The sequence below is a fragment of the Rhea pennata genome, chromosome 12 (assembly GCF_028389875.1).
Source record: "Rhea pennata isolate bPtePen1 chromosome 12, bPtePen1.pri, whole genome shotgun sequence".
In the NCBI taxonomy this organism is placed as follows: Eukaryota; Metazoa; Chordata; class Aves; order Rheiformes; family Rheidae; genus Rhea; species Rhea pennata.
The window spans coordinates 4840096-4858780 of NC_084674.1; the positions used below are offsets into that span (position 1 = coordinate 4840096).

The window sequence follows — 18685 nt, forward strand, 5'->3', positions numbered from 1 at the left end:
CAGGAGGAGGGCCTAGCTTTCAGGGTGCTCTGCTGCAGCCAGGTGCGTGGGTTGCAGGGGCCTGGGGCTGGCTGGGCCCTGAGGCCAGTAGCAAGTAGCAATCCATCCTGACTCAACTTACAATTCCATATGCTCACAAGAAAGAATCTGCAACATGCAGCTCGCTCCCAAGTTTGTCCTCTATTTGTAAACGATAATGCTCTGAACAAGAGCATTACTTGCAAACACAGGGTAAAGAGGAAGCTCAGAGGACTTTCCAGGCCTTCCTTGGCACTGGTAGCTACAGCTTTATTGTGTCAGCTGTCACAGACCTCTTCTCTATTTGGCAGGTTGAAATGTAGCTGCTACCATGCAACAGAGACCCTCTGACCTCCAAGAAGGTCGCTGCAGTAGTCAAGTCACACTATTGAGGGATTTCAGGTTTCCATTTACTGTCATAGCCTGAGGTCTAGCATCTTCAAGGTCTCAAATTCTTCTTTCCTGGGCTTTGCTACCATATTTCAGAGGGCAACTCTCCATTGCCCTCTCTCGAGTTTCTCATCAGAACTAAGTTGTACAAAAGTCTCCTCACCCTGCTCACCTATCCAAGGAATCCTTGTCCTTCTCCTTGCTGGCTGAAGTGTGTGTTGTTTGTGATCTAAACTGCAGGGCAAACGATGTTTTGCTGGGTTAACTATCTCCGTACCTGCCATCATAGTGCATCTATCTTTGTGTTGCTTACCCAGAAGGCTCTGCTTTCACATCAGCCTTTTTTTTTTAATGTTTGTTATTTTCCAAGAGTAGGAAACAACTCCAAGAAGTTTTCCAGTTTGCAGCCTGCTTTAAGTCTTTGCATCAGACATTTCAAAGAAAACAGTTTCATTGCACAGAAGTGGTCAAAGAAACAAATAGACAAGAAAATGCTCCTTCTCCATCCTGCTTTTGACCTCCTCTTCCTCATCCCTCTCTTGTGACTAATGTCACAATGTGTAACTATTAACAAATGCAAAATGTTTTGGTCACCTCTAGAACAACCACAGTACCCATGGCAAGACAGGTGGTTACAGACATCCAGACAACTTTCCCAGTTCATTTGATCAGTAATATCGCCAGTGCTTTCCAAAGGCATTTTTACAAGCATTTGTAGATCTGCTGCAAGGCAGTCCTGGGGCATTCGTCCACCAGATTATTGCAAAAGACTGTAGTGACAGTGAGAGGTGAATGGTGATAAAACTGTCTAAAAGCATGTGTGATCGTGAGGGATCAGACTGGGCTTAGCAGGAGCTAAACAGCTGTAGTTTTAGAGCTGCTGGATGTAACAATTCGTATGTAACATACAAAGCCAAACTCTCTTTCTGTTACAGGAATACCAACATACACATCTGGCACTGAAAACCCTAACACCAAGACACAAGCAATGGTGCTTTCTGAATAAATATAAAATAACAAAGCATAGGGAGAATTTGATTGTCCCAAAGGTAAAGGTCAGGGCTTCTGCTCTCATTGGCCCAGCTCATTGTCCCCATCCCCAGTACAACTTAAGATCAGCTTGAGTCCTGCAGATATCTGTCCTGGGTCCTGTTCTGTTACAGACTGTTATTAACAAGGCAGCAGCATAACACAAAGTACTCTTGAGAATAAGGAGAGGACAGTGAAGGGGGAAGCAGTTGTAAAGACCTTATGGAACAAAATTAGAATGCAAAGTGACCCCCCCAAAATGGAAAAAGTCCTCCAAAATTGAAAGATGTAGCTGAAGGGAGACATGAGCAAAACAATACACTTAAGGCAAAATCAGATATACCCCATAGAGCATCACGGCTCAAATATAACTTAGGCAGAAAAAGACTTTGAGATTACGGTGGACTACAAACTGAATACAGTCAAATATCACTTTGAGACATATATACAACACAGAGTAGGCATTATCCCAGGCTGCCTGGGAGGCCCCAGCTGGTGTACTGTATCCTAATTTGGGTACAGCAATTTAAGCAAGAGGGAGACAAATGGCAGAAGAGGATGGCTCAGAATAACATGTCAGATCTGGAAGGGTCAAGTCTGTTTAGTCTAGCAGGCAGAAAACAGGGGTGGCAGGATAAACTAATAGGGATTGCAGTGCCCAGGAAAATTGTTAGCAGGAAGTCAGTCACCAGGCTTTTCTCAGTAGTGTGGAACTGGAGAAGGACAAGATGAGGAATATTAGCTTAATTTGCTGCCAAGATGATTTAGCTTAAATATTTGGTGAAATCTTTACCGAAGCATAGTCCATCCCAGTGGTTATCCCTCCCTCAGGAGTCTCATGGGCCAGATGATACACTAGAGAGAGGAGGCTGAAGTGTGTGTGGTCAGTGTTCCCTGGCATGGCTCATATGCCACATGGTGTGACAGGGGAGCTGCTAGCCATAGCACACCCCTGTTCTGCCCATCTCCTGATCTCCTGTTCCATCAGCACAGCTATGTCCCCTGGGATCCCTTGACAAGCTTCAAAAACAGATTATATGGTTTTGCTGGATCCTGTCCAGTCCACGCTTCTACCACACCTGGCATGTTATTGCATAAGGGGGGTTCAGTGGTACGTTGGCTATCACACCAAACCTACCTGAGACCTGCAGCCTCAGCCATGTCTCCATGGGCAGCACAGAGGGGCAGCACAAAGCTAGCAAAGCCTCATGGTGGAAACCCATCCTCTTAGCTGGTCACAGCCTCAGGGACCACAGCAGCGCCAAGTCTCTCACTACAATGAAATTCGAGCCATTTCCAGATGGGCAAATCCCCATGAGAAACAGCAAGTATGTATGGACAGCCCAACTTCAAGTCACTTTATCCATCCGTATCAAGTGATCCCATTCCCTAATACTATTGGAGATGCAGGACATGAAGTTGTTTTTTCAAGGAAAGGGGAAGGGGAAGGAAAAATTGCCAGGGCCTGCAAACAGGGAAGCAGGAAAAAGAGTTTAGTTCCAGAGCCACCAGGGTGAAGCCACGGAGTGTTTCTTCCACATCCACAAGCAGCCTGGCTGCAGCCCCACGGCAACCCTTCCCCGGCCGCCCTTCCCTCCCTATTTCAGTTTTTACTTCTTTATTTCCCATCCAAAGGGCAGCGTCGCTCCCTCCCCGGCCGCTACACCCTACCTTTCCCCCGCGCTCAGCCCTCCACCGGCTCCGCGCTCCGCTCGGCGCGGCGACCGTTGGGGCGACCGTTGGGGCGACCGTTGGGGCGACCGTTGGGGCGGGGCCGCGCGCGCCGCCAGGTGGCGCCGAGGGGCCGCGCCCGCGCGCCCCACCTGCGCCGGCGGCGGCTTTGCCGCGGGCGCGGGCGGGGCCGGCTGCGCGTTTTGGTGCGGGTTTCGGCGTTTTCGGCTAAAGCGAGCGCCGGGAAGCGCCGGCGCCTCCCGCGGATCCGCACACGGGACGCAGCGAGCGCAGGCGCGACGTCTGACCGCGGGGGAGGAAGGTCGAGGAGCCTCGGACGCTCCCTCACTGTGCACTGGTGAGCACGGTTTTGCGACTGCCTCTCTCTAACAAAATTAAGGTAGAAACGGGGAGTCTTAAATCTTCAGCCCTCCACTACAAGCACGCCTCCGCGAACAGGACTGCCGTCGCCTTTCCTTCGCAAGCCTGACGCTTGCTTTGCTGTCATGCCCCCTCTCCAGCGTCCTCTGGAGCCGCCAGGCCTCTGCTCGCCCTCGAGCAGCCCCGGTGCGGTACCGCCGCAGCGGTGGCCGGTCTCGCCGCCCCCCACCACGCTTCCCGCCCTTTGGGGTGGCCCTGCGCGGAGCCCGGCCGAGCCACGCCGTGCCTGTTACCCTTATAACAGGGTCACCTCCCAGAAACACTCGCCCTGGCCTGTCCCAACCAGCCGTATTAAATTAACATGCCGTGTCAAACTGACTGTCTGCACGCAGGCTTTCGCTGAGGTAGTTTAGGGAAAACAACGGATATAGTTATTTTGGCTCGGCACTAAAACAGACATAGAACAAGTTCCGCAAGTGCTGTGTGAATACTTCCGTTATAAAGTTGAGGTGCTGCTTAACTGCGTTTTCAAAGCCTGAATGCATTTTCATTGCCAGAAGCAAAGCCTCAAGCTAGAATGTTCTTGTCTAGGGTTTCCCTCCATAAGCTTGAATATTTTTCTCAATTTATAGTCCTAGATTTGGCAACAGCGTCATCCATTTGAAAAGTGCCAGCCCGGTAGAGGAGATGACAAGAGATACTGAGGGTGCCCCCAGCACGCGTTCAAGACACTGTCCACCAGCCGAGCACCTGAACAGGGAAAGCGAGAGCTCCCTGTGGCCCGGGGAGAGGCTCAGGCCCACCAGTCCAGCTGTCTTGACCTTAGTCTTAAATAGCTGGATTTTCCCACCTGCCCACAAAATGCAACCCTGCCATAGTAATTAAAATAGAGATACTGCACTAAATAGCTAACAGCTTTTTATGGGAAACGCCTGATCAGTAAGAACGACCTTCTCTCTGTAAGCATGGCTACACTCATCCTAAGTGTGCTGTAGCTCCAGTTAATTCCAAAGCGGTTGATGTGACACTTTACTAGTAACAGCAATATATGTTATCTGTTACAAAGGTTTGAGTGTGTTCCTGTTTGCAATAGCAAGATCATGGTGTGATTGCAGAACAGTATAGCTTGTTTTGCTTAAAAAATACTTCTTCAGTAGACTATGAAAGGCGTTCTCGACATCACAGCAGAGACATACTCCAGCATGTACAGCATTTTAGTGGGTTTTTAAAATTATTTTTGTATAAAGCTGTAAAACAGCCCAGAGTATTTGGAGAGAAGAAATCACTCTGGAACAAGTCTAAAGAGTCACTATTTATGCTTGTTTCATATAACACATCTGTGTATTGACAGTAAGCCATACCACCACACAGATAGAAATGAAAGTTTAAGGACATTGAATTTTCACAATTGCAGAAGACATATATGCCAAACAACATTAGGCTGAGCCCCTGGTAATTTTGCAGTGTTCAGTGGCCCTCAAAATTTCTCATATCTTAACCTGTAGTGATGTGATCTAACAACTATAAACTGGACAACAGAATAAAATATCCAGGTAATATTTTATGGCAGTCGTGAGTGGTTTCTACCATTGCTCACTCTGTTTATTGTCTGTAATCTAGTATACAGTTAAGCTTCTAAAGAGCTTTGGCAACAGATAGATGTTGTTAATACATAAACCAAGTGTTTTTCCAGGTTGGATTGTTTCTCCCCACCCTTTTCAATAAAAATGACATTTTCATAAATTTTTAATAAACTTTAAGATCAGGAATTAATGTCTCTTTCCTCAAAAAGTAAGCTTCTCTTTTTCTAAAGAGTCTAGGTTTGGAAGAGTGGCCATTAGACTAATCCTGCTGCTTTGGTCCAACTCAGTTAAGTCAGCTTTGTATCTTTGCGACTATAGGGAAGAGATCCTGTAGTCCAAACTTCTTCACCTCCCCTGAGATCCACTCCACACCCTCCAACTGTTTGTTACCCCACTGTAGTCATACAATCCTAGCTATGATCAGCCCACAGAATTTCTGAAGGAAAGAAAATTTATAGAACTTTATAGTTACTGGCTGCAATGAAAATGGATGGAGAAGAGCAGCTTTTCCAATAAGTGAACATGAAGATGGGAGATCAACTTATAATTGAAATAAGGAAACAGTTGCTTATAGTACATCTTGAAAACTAGTTGATGGTAACAGAATGAAACTTGGAATTACTTCAGGTGCCCTGTTCATTAAGAGATCATTCAGAACCAAAACATGATTGCCACTTGCATGCACAGAAACCAGAACATCATCTTTCAACTAGAAAGCAAAGGATTACTACTTAATCTAAAAACTGAAGTCTGCAGGAGATAGGTTGTTGGCATGAATATTTCGTTGTAGGAATCCTGGAAACAAGGTGCCTGCTGTCCCAGAGTCTGTTCACAAACACAAAAGCAAACAAAATATGCCGTAAACCTATTAAAATTACCATTCTGTGGGAGAGGCCCAGGAGCAGAATGAGCCACTTCATAGGAGTACAGAGAACACAGTACCTCACATAGTCTAAACACACAAATTTCAGAGCTAACCTCTTTCAATTAAACTGTGCAGTTTCCAAGAGAATATTTATATCCATAATGAAGTTGCTGCATGAAAGTCATTGAAAATGAGGGCAAGGAACACTGATAAAGGGGGAAAAAAGAATTTTATTGGTTACTCTACAAAATGAGGGTCTTGAATTGATAATGTCAGTGATTTATGTAGGATCCCTTCAGTAAATATTACCTCTTCCGTACTTGTCTGACTGAAAATCATTGAGCGCAAGACACATCCTGAGATGCGAATAGCCTTTAAACTCTTCCTAGCAGCGCACTATGTGAATAAAAAATGCCAATGGATTTCAGAAGGGTGTTTTAGTACAGTTGTAGTCAACAGAAATATTCATTTTAGGAAAAAAATATTTAAGATTTAATTAATCACTGAGTAGCTCCTTAATAATTATTAAATCAGAAATCTCATAAATAAAATCTGATCAGGCTTCAGCTCTCATCTCTATCCTCTCCCACTAGAATTAACAAAGAAGCTAAAAACAGGCCTGATTCTTTTTCATGAGACCCAGAATAATTTTGGTGGCGTCATGATGAAACCCTTCTGTAAACTGCCATTTTCTTTTGTAAGAGACATCTTTCATAGAGTAAAACCATTCCATCCAAAGACTGGCTTACACTGTAGGATCATAATGACAGCCATGAGCAAAACCAGCAGAGCCCAGCAAGTACCCAGCAGAAATTGCTGCATGCAAACTAACGGAGAAATTCCAGGAACTTCTACTCCATTTCCTGAGCCAACTCAAAAGACTTTACCATTAACTTCAGTGTACTAGTATGGACAACACCTTCAATGTACTAATATTTACAATACAAATACATGCTACAATAAAAAAGCTATCTATAGAGCAAAGATCAAAACAGTCACTGAGTTCCAGAAATCAAGGCAGATGGAGAATCTCAGATGCTTTAAGAAAGTTAACTTTCTAAGATAGCAAGGTGTTGGCTCTTTTAAATATCAAGAGCATAATTAAGGTTTCATCCTTAACTTGTATTCTGAAACCTAACCCTACCATCACATTTTATACAGAAAAACTATTGTGCACAGACAAAATAAAGCACCTTTTACATAGTTTTGGGGGGGGGTTTAATCGTACATATATGTAGTCACACACTTCCTATGTGAATACAAACAATGGTTTTTTTTACCCATGACCAGTCCCAGCTAAATGGCTGTATATTGAAACACATTCTGTGGTGTATGTAGTTATGGTACTTAAAGCATCTGTTTTTTTGAAAATACTGAGCTATAAAAGTAGATTCAGTATTACACCTCTACACAGACTGAAAAGCAGCTGCCTGTCTAGTGATAGTGCACAATACTTAGGACTAAATACGGCTGCTTTGAAACGCAGTAATTGTTTTTAAATTGGCATAAAAAAAGAAAGCTTATCTGATTTAGTAAATACAGTCTATAAATGCAGGCATGTATTAGGTAGCAAGATGCTTACTGTGACATTAAAGCATGATTTCAATTTTTATTAGCTACTGCAAAAGACAGTGTTTGCAGATACACAAACGGATCCATATCTCAAAGTTCTTAGGCAAATCTTTACAATAGTGGCACCAGGGCTGCTAAAACAAACATATCAAAAGGTCATAGGTGCTTAAAGAACAAGTTTATTGACAACAGCTTCACAAATAAACATTCTAAAGAAAAATTCAGAAAACTCTAAACTTAGAAATTTAAAAATTTTGTTCTCATTGGCAAAATATTCCCCCAAAACAAAAAAGCAAGATGTCACTACATTGTAAACTTTCCTAATTCCAACATTTTGGTTCAGTCCTTTGAATTCTGTAATACACGTCCAACCCTTCAGCACAATAAAAATGAGTCAATAAAGTATGATTTTCCTTTTGTAAGGGGATCTCAAACAACAGGATTTCTTTTTGGCAAGCATCTCCCTGAAGCCACTGTCTGCTTAAATTTCAAGGGTAAAGTCAGCAATACGTTACTTTATAAATATTCAAACTGAGCCAAATTATTCTAGTGTTACTCAAAACCTGGATTTCTCCCCCACACACTCCTCCCAAAATATAAAGTATTCCATGTAGTACAAGAAACCATGAGCATGCATTTTAGAGGTCATTTTTGTACTTCAGGTATGTGAACTTAAAACCAAAGAGGGACAATTCTGATAAAAATGTACTCAGATATTTCATAACATTAATATTTATTGCTTTATATGAATACTGTATTGAAAGCCCAAGCATTCAGTTTACACACAGAAATTATACAATTATATACCGTTTCACAATGGCAGTGAGCACTCATTACAATCTACAAAAATCTACTTTACAGAAATTTAAAAATTCTAAATATCAAAAAGGTACAGTTGAAGAAACAGGTATAAATTTGGCAGCCAGTAATTGTGACTGGGAAGTTGCAGCTTGCATGTCTTTAAAGATGAGAATTGGAAAATATTGAGTTTAAAGCAGTAGTTGTGCTTTGAGCTGGTTTGGAAAAAATATAACACTGGCTGTCCAAGTAGCATGTTCAAAAATATTTAGTTCACTTCCAAAATGTTGTACAAATCATGGTGATTTCTATGCACCCCATACCTTTTAGTCAACTTAGCTCAGGTACATAACTAAGGTCATGTATTAATTCTTCCAATACAGCAGTGTGATCATACTAATGCCGTTTGCATACTTTAAAATAATTCTGAGACTTCTCTATAATATTCACAATGCTCCAAGAAACACTCAAAAAGGCAAGTACCTGTTCATTTCTTCCAAGATATTTTCTTATCATATTTTCAAACATTTCTTCTACAAAAGTTTAAGCTAATGTTTTGATTACATTACGTTCTCAACATAAAGCACATTTTCTCATAAATAAATGAAATCCTTTCACTCAGGCACCTCAGAAGTATACAAAAATGTTGTAATTTGAACAGTTTTCTTGGAATGTGTTTACTCTGGTGTTTGCAATAACGTTAGTATTTCCAGGGTTTCATATGGGCCAGATTTCATTTGTTTTTCAGAGGCAAAACAAAGTGCCTTGAGAGGTGAATGCAGTCTTTTCCTATAGAAAAAGTATTTGCTGTATTTATCTTTTACAGAAACAGAAAAATATAACATTTCCCCCTTAGAACTGTGAGGGTACACATACATGTGCGTGCATATATATGTGTGTGAGAAATGTAACACATTTTAAACACACAGCATGAAGTTTCATAGTGTGTATTCAAATAAAAATCTGGAAACCAGCATGAAACCCCATAATTCACATGTTGAGTGTTGAAACTGTAACCAAAATATGAAGTAACTGCTATAGCTGTCAGAAAAAGACGAGACAAAGCTTTCTTGCTTACATACAACTAGGTGTGGTAATCTCCAAAAAAGTTGTCAAAATTATAATTACCTTCCAGTTTAAAAACTTTTATTCTAAATAAAAAAAACTATACACAAACCACTGATTTGACCAAACGAAAGTTCAGCGGTAAGCAGGACCTGAAGGAGCTGGTATTCACAGTTCTTATCATGTACAACTCTTTCAAGGTTCAATCCATGGAGAAGTTTTATTTTACAACCTGCTTCTTTTTGTAAAACTAAAGGTCCACTTTATTACATAAAATTATTTATACAGTGTAAAACTGGAGCCTTATGGAAAATACTGCATCTAGGTGTACTTAAATTAGTCTTGCTCCATAGGTTCATCTGCAACTTCTGTGGCTTCATCACTGTTTTCCATAGGGGTCTCTGATGAAATTTCTGGAGTTTCACTAGCATAGGACCCTATCTCTTCCGTTTCACTGCAGTCAGCTCCACTGCAGTCAGCTCCACTATTTTCACTGTCATCTGAATGTAAAACCTTCTCTGCTTGAGACTGATCAGACTCCTCCATTTGATTGTTTTCCTCAGAGGTCTCTTCATTCACAGTTGAGGATTCACTATCTTTGTCTTGATCTCTTCTGTCTGGACCAACATTTCTTGGAGACATGAAGGACTCTAGAAACAGTGAAAGTAAAGTATTATTAAGGCTTTTTTAAACAAGTTTCAATTCTGCTATCTTCCATTCCCAGCTATGCTGGGTAAAGCTTCTACAATACAGGCAAGGATAGGAAAACTGGCAATCCCTTTGTTTATGAAAAACAATTTAAAGCATCAGTCAACCTCATAATTATCTATCCTAATATATCATAAAGTAAAATTTTTGGTTAAGTATATAACTTGATTTAACTAAGCTTCTGTGGATAAAGACAATATAAAAACAACATTTCCCTACTTGTCCTCAGAAGTAGAGTCTTCTAGAAATCTTTAAAACAATTGTTTTGAGTATACCAACTCATCCTTTACAGGCACATTTTACAAATACATATGAGCCCCCCAAAATAAAAAGGAAACATGGAAGAATACATAAGAAATATATCAGTCTCTTCGAACTACAGTTATCTTTTTTTGATTTAGCTACAATGCTCGCCTTAGATTGGAGTAAATTTCACTCTTCCGATAGGATCTGAGATTGTTGCTCAGCCTCCTTCCTAGCAGGACAGAACTTTATACCCGTATATCAGTAATTTAAGAAAAAATACAGGTAGTGAAATGTATATGACCCAACCTCCTCCTTGAAAAGAGATGAGAATATCTGAAGATACAGTAAAGTAGACATTCCCAAATTCTTGGTATATCATTACCATGCTCATGTAATGTACTGCTTTCTGCCTAATTTTAAGCAGAATTTTATTTTTTTAATAGATACGTGGGACAGATTAAAAAGAGCAAACAGAACAGTAAATGGATCAAGATCTAGCAGTTCATCCTTACGCACAGCAGGAGACATTCAAGCAATCTGGCCTCCAGCAAAGAAAATTTGCACTTTTTGGAAAATGCACAGAGCACATAATGAAGAATCTGAAATACCTTCCTCCTCTTCCTCTGTACAGTGCTGTCTGGCACAAGCAGCATCTTTTTCCTTATCCTGAGATGTAGAGGATGTTTCTGTCTCTTCTCCCATGCCTAAAGAAACTTCACTGGAGGCAGTTTGGTTAGGTGCATCTCTGGCTTCCCCTTCTTTGTCAAATTTAAGTCTTTTTACCTCATGTCCTTCTGCTTCTATAGGATCATCTTCAGAGTGCTTATTCTTTACTGGGCTGCTTTGAGCACCTTCTGATTCAGATGCTGGTGATTCACTATAAACAACAAATGCAGTTAGGATTCTTGTTGAATAAAAATATTCCAGATCTATTGCACTTCTCTTTTTGTTTGTTTTTAAGGTAGGTATTTCAAAATAAACACTATGAGAGACAACAGTAAAACTCATTTCAATCACTACATAACAAAACCCTCAAACTCATCACTCCTCCTTCATCTGGTTGTCTATGAAAATGCAGAGTGATTAGGCTACTCTTGTGGGTCTAAATTACAGATAGTTTTTTTTTTTTTTTTTTTTGATTTATGAAATGTCACATCTGGTTTCAGTTTAACATCCCAGCACAAATACAGTAATTGTGGGTTTCTGAACTCTATTAACTGCTCTTCATTTTTACTCTATATTCCATACACTTACGAAGTGGGTTACTGCAACTGTATAAACTTGAGCTAGCAGTTACCTAGAAGGTACAAACAGTAATAGTGCATGTCTAATCCTCCTGCAGATATTCTTTTCTCTGGCAAGGCTTAATTACACATACTTTAGAAGCTCATTTCCTTTTAAAATATTTTAGTAAGTGAAAAAAGGTAAGAATAATAAAAACTCAGAATGCATTACTCCTCAAACCTGTGTTTTTTTTCTTCTGTTTGCTGCAAGTTTGATTCTTTATGTTCCACACTGTCTGGCAAACCGTTTGTTGTCATAGGAGTTGACAAAGAAACCTTCGGTCGATTTACTGGTCTGGGAGTTCCAGGGCCATTTATATTAGATCTTAAAAAAGATTAATCCATTCATTTAGTACTTTATTTCTAATAGACAGTAAATAGCTATATCTTAGTTTTAAAAGATCATGAAAATATTCATTTACTTTGGTATTTTACATTGAATAAAACTCCCTATTTCCAAATTGTGTGTTATCATAAAACTTTAAAAATAAATAATGAAATAACCTAAAATACCAATGTTACAAAAAGGTCAAGGTTGCAAAAATCAAATGGGGTACAGCCTTACCACTCCTCTTCGCTACCTCCCCCAATATTCTATGTTGGGCCACATTTCTGAGGCTGTTTATCTGGGATCAGAATAGGTAAAGAAAAGGGATCTGAGCCAGCTATATCCAACACTACCTTGCTTTTATCCCCCAAAAGGGTAACTTGTGAAGCTAAACTTACCTCTCAGAGTAACCTGGTGAATTTCCTGGGAACATAACACCATTCATCCGATTTAAGCTACTGGAATTATTTTTCCTGAAAAGATATTAAAATACAACAGTTAGAATGTAATGAATAAAGGAAGTTAAATTACTTTCTTAAATTTGTTATCAGAGAAAAACATCATATTTTCCAAACAAACAGTGAAAAATAGAATTTAGTTATTATAGGTAGAGTTTGAGTGGCAGTATCTTCTTAGATATTATTTCAGTTAATATATGGGGAAGGAGGGCTTTCTGAAGCATAAGCTTTTTCCTTCACATTCTGCAAAAGGACCTCAGAGTATGGAGTACATTTCTTTTGCATTCAGTTGTCTTAAATTGCATCAAGTGGCTTAAAATTGTCCAATGAAGTGCTCCGATAGTGGCATTATTTCTATTAATATCTGCATATTTTTAAAATAAAAAGCAGTGATCTTCAAGTGTACAACTCACATGCTTAAAAACAAGTGTAAATTCAAGTACATGCTAGACTGGGACTTAAATTTGTTCTAAGGAAAGAATATTGAGCCTTCTGAAAAGAATACCTATCAGTAAGAACCCATTATTTTATGGTAAGATGGAAGAATTAGAATTGTGTCACAAAAAGTGCCCATTTTCAAGTTTAGCTGCATTCTTCGTATTATCATTTCAACAAAGAATTTCTGATCCTGAGAGAGTTGTTTCTGCACATTGAGGAAAACAGACAGACAGACCAGTGCAATGCCCTGAAACCTGTTCCTCAAGAACTAAGAGTCTATCCTAACCTTCTGAAACAGCAAACCAAATCTCTTTCCTTCCCCCTTTAGATACTTGCATATATTAAGATGATGTTTTTCTCATCCCCACAGCCAGTTCTCCAGGAGTTTTTTACATAAATACTACACTGGGAAATGGGCTAGGATATAAATTTACATACAACTGATATTGAAGGGTATCCATCCTGTGGATTTACCGGTCTAGCTTAACTGCTACTAAGTCAGAAAAAAAACTGAAGTCAGCACCTCAACTAGACAATATTAGTAATTGCTTTGCACTAGTTAAATCCATATGCCTGATGGCCTAAGCAATACAGTATATTTATGCTGGTATGACTGCCGCACAGATATTAAAAAAAACTTTGAAAGACCTTTAATCAGGCTTGCTGCTATTACCCCCTGAACTAAGCCACAGCAGCGAAGGTAGGAAGCATGCTGAGTAGTCAAGTGGATATCCGTCAGAGAAATCTATACAGATTGTTATTCAAAACAGTTAGCTTAAAACTAATTGGAGGCTATACAGCATGATGAGCAGATGTGACTACAGCCTAACCTGCTTATTATATGGAGCTGCATAACACACCAAGAAGGCACTGATTAAGCTACTTTATAGAGGGGAAACCCAGGAAATATATACTGGGAGATGTGGAAACTTGTTTGAAATAGCCCAGTGATAAATGGATGGAAGGATGCAATCCCTTCAGTTGTCATTTCATGCATTTAATTTCAAAGTGCTAAAAGAGGAAAAAAAATAATAAGCCAACCTAACCAAACATGCCTCCTCCTCCAGCCTGTTCCATAATCACACTGAATGTCAAGTTAAAGAGTATATATATTTTTTTTTAATAGGAGATTTAATTTCTCCAACAGGGAACCACTGCTGACAACTCTCACATGGATGTGAAAATTATCCCATTTTAACGTTAGCAATTAAAAAAAAAATGTATTTTCTCCATCACCTAGCTGTGGTATAAACCAATGGCTAAATCTGGGGACAATATTGAACTGTGCCATATATCTGAATTCCAAAGCTGCTTGTTCAAGTTACTACATTAACACTACTGGCAGGCCATTATCACTACAGCTGATTTAACTAGTGATAGTGGAAACTGCACTGTGCGTATCTTGTTTTTGGATACAACTACCTCCAGCAAGAGTAATATTAGACATACATACTAATATAATCTTGAAATTTCAAGAAACTGAAGATTATACTTACTCCGAAGATGGATATACACAGCTGACAACCATGACATTCTGTAACACACAAACAACACATTACAAGTTCAGAAATAGAGACTTCTGCTCCTGACAAACAACCCAAAATTTAAAGGGTTACAAGACTTCAGTCATATCTGTTAAAGTGCCTCTGAAGAAAAGGTAGCTGAGGGCTATCAATAGATACAGAGTGTGTGTGTGTGTGTGTGTGTGTGTGTGTGTGTGTGTGTGTGTGTGTGCGTGCGTGTGTCTCGGCTTCCTCTTTACAAGGTTGGGTCGTAAATACAGATATAATGGCTTTTAGCACAAGTGGTTTAGTATCAAAACTAGACAAGCACATTAAATCTCAGGCCCAAGTGTTTGTAATTTCTCATTACAGAATATTTGAAAAACCAAAGAAAAACACTGTGAAATGCTCAAAAACTTCCAAAATGAAGATGACATTCTAAAATGCTGGAAAATGCTCTATTTGTATGTATGGATCTCAGATTCAAAAAATAGGTGATCACTGTTATCTATTTTTGGCACAGCCATATTTCAACTGTATAAATGATGCTGACTCTGCAAAAACAAAGGGCAGAAATAATAATGAATTCAGGAAGTTTTGCATAGCTACCTCTCCCCCTTGAATAACACTACAAACAGTATCAATTTTAACATCTAGAAATGGAGCTTAAAAATTAGGTCTGTGAATTTCTCTCTCCATATTAATGCTTACACAAATTATACCAAGGGCCTTTTTTTGCAGGACCAGCTAAATTAAATCTGACTAATAAGGCCTCTCAACAAAACATGAGACGAAATGCCACAAATCTCATTTTGGTTTTATGAAGACCTGTCTCACCAGTGTTGCTGACCATCTCCTTTCCCATCTTAATTTGCAACAGTACATCTGATTGTGGGGCCACACTATAAATTGGATCAGTGAAAACAATTCTAGTTAAAAGCAAACTCTTCTTTAATTGCATAGACCAAGTAGGGACCTCTTAATCTAATTCTGCCATCAGGAAAATCTTACATGGAACCACATCCTGAAAGTCTAATACTGGCTCTTGAAAGACACTGCATTCTGAATATATGCTATAAAATACCATTAAATGAGATTAGTATGCTTTTACGAAGATAGATTCCTCTGCAAAAGAGGATCCAAATACTGAAACAGAAAGCGTTTGAGGGAGGAGGGGGGAAGAATCTCTTTCCTCACCTTCTGTAGCTGATCTAAACAGAAATGAGAAAGAACATCAAATAATTCATAGTATTTCAACTGATTATTTGATCATTTCTGGAGAGGGCTCAATATAAAGAATGACATTTTACCCTCCAGAAACTTCAGTTTTGAGTACTGCACAATAATTAAGAACCAAAATAGCCTTAGCTCTGAAACTTATTTTCATGTCTTAAGTTACTTTAAAACTGCTTTTTGTAAAGATACGAAACAAATAAAAATAGAATAGCTATTAGAGTCATAATGAAATAAATAGATCTTTGAGAGCAACTCAGAAGTTATTTAAATGTTAACTGTGATTCTATTTAGCTGTGTTCTCTCAGAAACATACATACCTTTTCCACACCTCTTAGAAATTTGTCTGTTCCTGTGTAATTCCTCCTAGGATCTGTCAGCAACTCACAGAGTCGCTGAATAGTGAACGGGATACTGCAATGAAATATTTATAACAATTTAATTTGATTTTAATGAGTAAGACTGCTAGGAAGCAATAACATTATTGCTTTCCTCCGTTACTGAGCAGATGGAAAGAAAACAATATTTAAATTTGTTAGCATTAGCAATATAGGGTAGTAACATAAAGCTGTATTTCCCTCATTCCATACACTGAGATGACAAAGGATCGTCTTCTGTGCAATAGATTATCCACCACAAAACTCAAAATAGAATCCTAAAAGGAACAACAAACAATGGAATCCCACAAGTCAAATAATTCATTATAGCAATGAAAAGGAAAGTGGGTATTTAAATTCAGAAATAAGATCATCAACAGTAAAATAGTTTAAGACTGTATTTATTAGATAATTCAAATATATAAAACAGCAGTGATAAGTGATTCAAAATAAATTTAAGACTCACACACTAGATCTAAAAAAAACTCTCCGATTGTAGTTTATTTCATATTTCACAAAATACATTTACAGAAAAAGCATTATATATTGGAATTAGTAGAACCATGAAAGTTCAACTGTTACAAATGCTGTATTTCGTCATTATTAAACAGTATACTTATCTATGAAGGAACACCTTAGCAAAAATATTAGAGTAAGATATATAAATCCACAAACATCTACAGAGCCACAAAAACATCATATTCACCCATTCTGTGTTTTCTACCTAGCAATTCTGCACTCAATTTCATCTCTATTTAAATATGAGTGAGAAATTGAAATTTCAAACAAGTAATACTTTACATACATTTACCAGAGTTGCCTGAGATGGTATACACTTTCACTGCAAATTCATACACAATGTCAAAATTCAACAGATTTGTGACTTTTGATAAAATAATGAAATCATACTTTTAAAGTTATTTTAATAAAATGATGAACATTTACAGATTTTTACAGTTGACTACTTTTGAGGTTGAAACCATTAACATTACAAAAATAGATCTAAAAAGAGTATCTGATACAGTGTGAAACTTCAGAATTGGTTCTGGATTGGGAATATAACCAATATACCAAATGGAAAGCAACACAGACATATAAATACATGCATATACATAACCAAAGTCCTAAACTGTAAAATTTTTTATAATTCAACTTTTATTACTTTATAAGGAACTCAGCTAAGTACACAGAATATTAAACTTATATTGTTGGCTAAAATACACATTTTTAAAGATGTGCAGATACGCCACTAGATCAAGGAAAACATGTCAGCGTAGCTAAGATTAAAGTGAACTCTTACGTAGTACGATTCACTAAATGTGAGCAGTGAAGAGAAATAAGAAATGACCAAGTATCAACGATTCAATTCCATTTTTCAGAGTTGTCTATATATTATGTTACTATGGAAGTTATAATCCTCAAGCTGAAAACAGTAAGGAGGTATGCTACAACCAACCATCTAAGAGAGATCCTTAAAACTAGTTCCAACAGAGCCACCTGGAAAAAGATAGTATACTGTGCTGACCCTGTTAATTAGTTCATGCCTTGCATTGCCATTCACCCTGAACTACAAGATACCAACTTATCTTTACTTGACTTCTAAGAATAAGATGGTCCAGTTATATTGGACCATCAGCCAGCTGTGCAGAGTCAGACTACAGCTGATTAAGTATTAAATACCTTAAATATTTGAAAAAGTAGTGTTACACGAGGACAACAGTATTTCTAAAACATTCATTATGATATGCTCTTCCTTAAAGGAAGGAAACCAAAAGGCAGAATCTATTAAATATATTGGTGCAGAAGCAAGAAGTTTTACCTCTGTTTTCATCTAAAGAAATATCCCCCTCCACACCCCTCCCAACTCAGTCTGATATGAATGAAACAGAACAAACCAGGAACTTCCAGGACATTCCTTTTAATTCAGTTTATTACAAGAGGTGGTCTCGCTGTTTATTTCACTAGAGCTTCCTTAAGATCAATTAAGTATTGCTGCTGGGTTTGTAACTTTTGGAAAAGCAATTATTTGCAGTACCCAAATTCTTCATGATGCTCAGCTTTTATGAAGTGCCTTCTCTTCCCCAAATCCTAAACTATACCAGATGCAGTCACTCACAGGAATTTACTCGATCTCTTAACTCTTCCACATAAGTGCACAATAGATTGTCTTTTGTTTCTCACTGATAGACATTTTGCTTTTGATTTGACAAGTTCCAAATTGAAGTATCTTTGTAAAGTTGTTATAGCCTAAACTGTTCATTCAAAAATCAATTTATTTCATGGAAACAAAAATATACAGAGTTTTAAATTAATTTTCAGCAGTCAAATGCAAGAAACATTCTGGAAAATCATTGCCTTGATGTTTTACAGATGTATCTAACCTATTTTACTCTCAGCTATAAAAAAAAATTTATTTAGACAAAAGCTAAAACCAGTTCACTTTCCTTCAAAGGAATCTGTATTAAACTGTACTTTGCTTACGGAGCAGTAGATGGCACCACGTGTCACAACATCACCTCCTTTGCATGTAATTTATTCAACATTTGTTTTTTAGTTAGTAAAATCCAACAGGTAGCTTCACTTCTAGTTAATCATGAATTCTTTTATATAAAACTATTTTAAAATAGTTTAACAATACAATTTTAAATAAAAGTTACTGAAATTGGTATAAATTTATGCATGGCTATCACTTCAAAATTTTGTTTGCATAATATCATAACTGAACCTTTGAAATTTTTAC

General features: G+C 38.4%; 1 protein-coding gene across 3 annotated transcripts in view; it reads right to left on the bottom strand.

Moving 5' to 3' along the window:
- Positions 1 to 7668: 7668 nt before the first annotated feature.
- PPP4R2 (protein phosphatase 4 regulatory subunit 2) overlaps positions 7669 to 18685 on the bottom strand; it is a 33002-nt gene continuing 21985 nt past the window's right edge. The window contains exons 4-9 of one of the 3 annotated variants that reach the window (XM_062585682.1): positions 15889 to 15982; positions 14330 to 14367; positions 12336 to 12410; positions 11791 to 11934; positions 10935 to 11203; positions 7669 to 10022 (exon numbers count right to left, since the gene is read on the bottom strand). In XM_062585682.1, the coding sequence (XP_062441666.1) occupies positions 9709 to 10022; positions 10935 to 11203; positions 11791 to 11934; positions 12336 to 12410; positions 14330 to 14367; positions 15889 to 15982 (934 nt within the window). In that variant the 3' untranslated portion in view covers positions 7669 to 9708. Of the gene's footprint in view, positions 10023 to 10934; positions 11204 to 11781; positions 11935 to 12335; positions 12411 to 14329; positions 14368 to 15888; positions 15983 to 18685 lie in introns of all 3 variants that reach the window. The other 2 variants (XM_062585681.1, XM_062585683.1) reach the window with 2 other exon arrangements.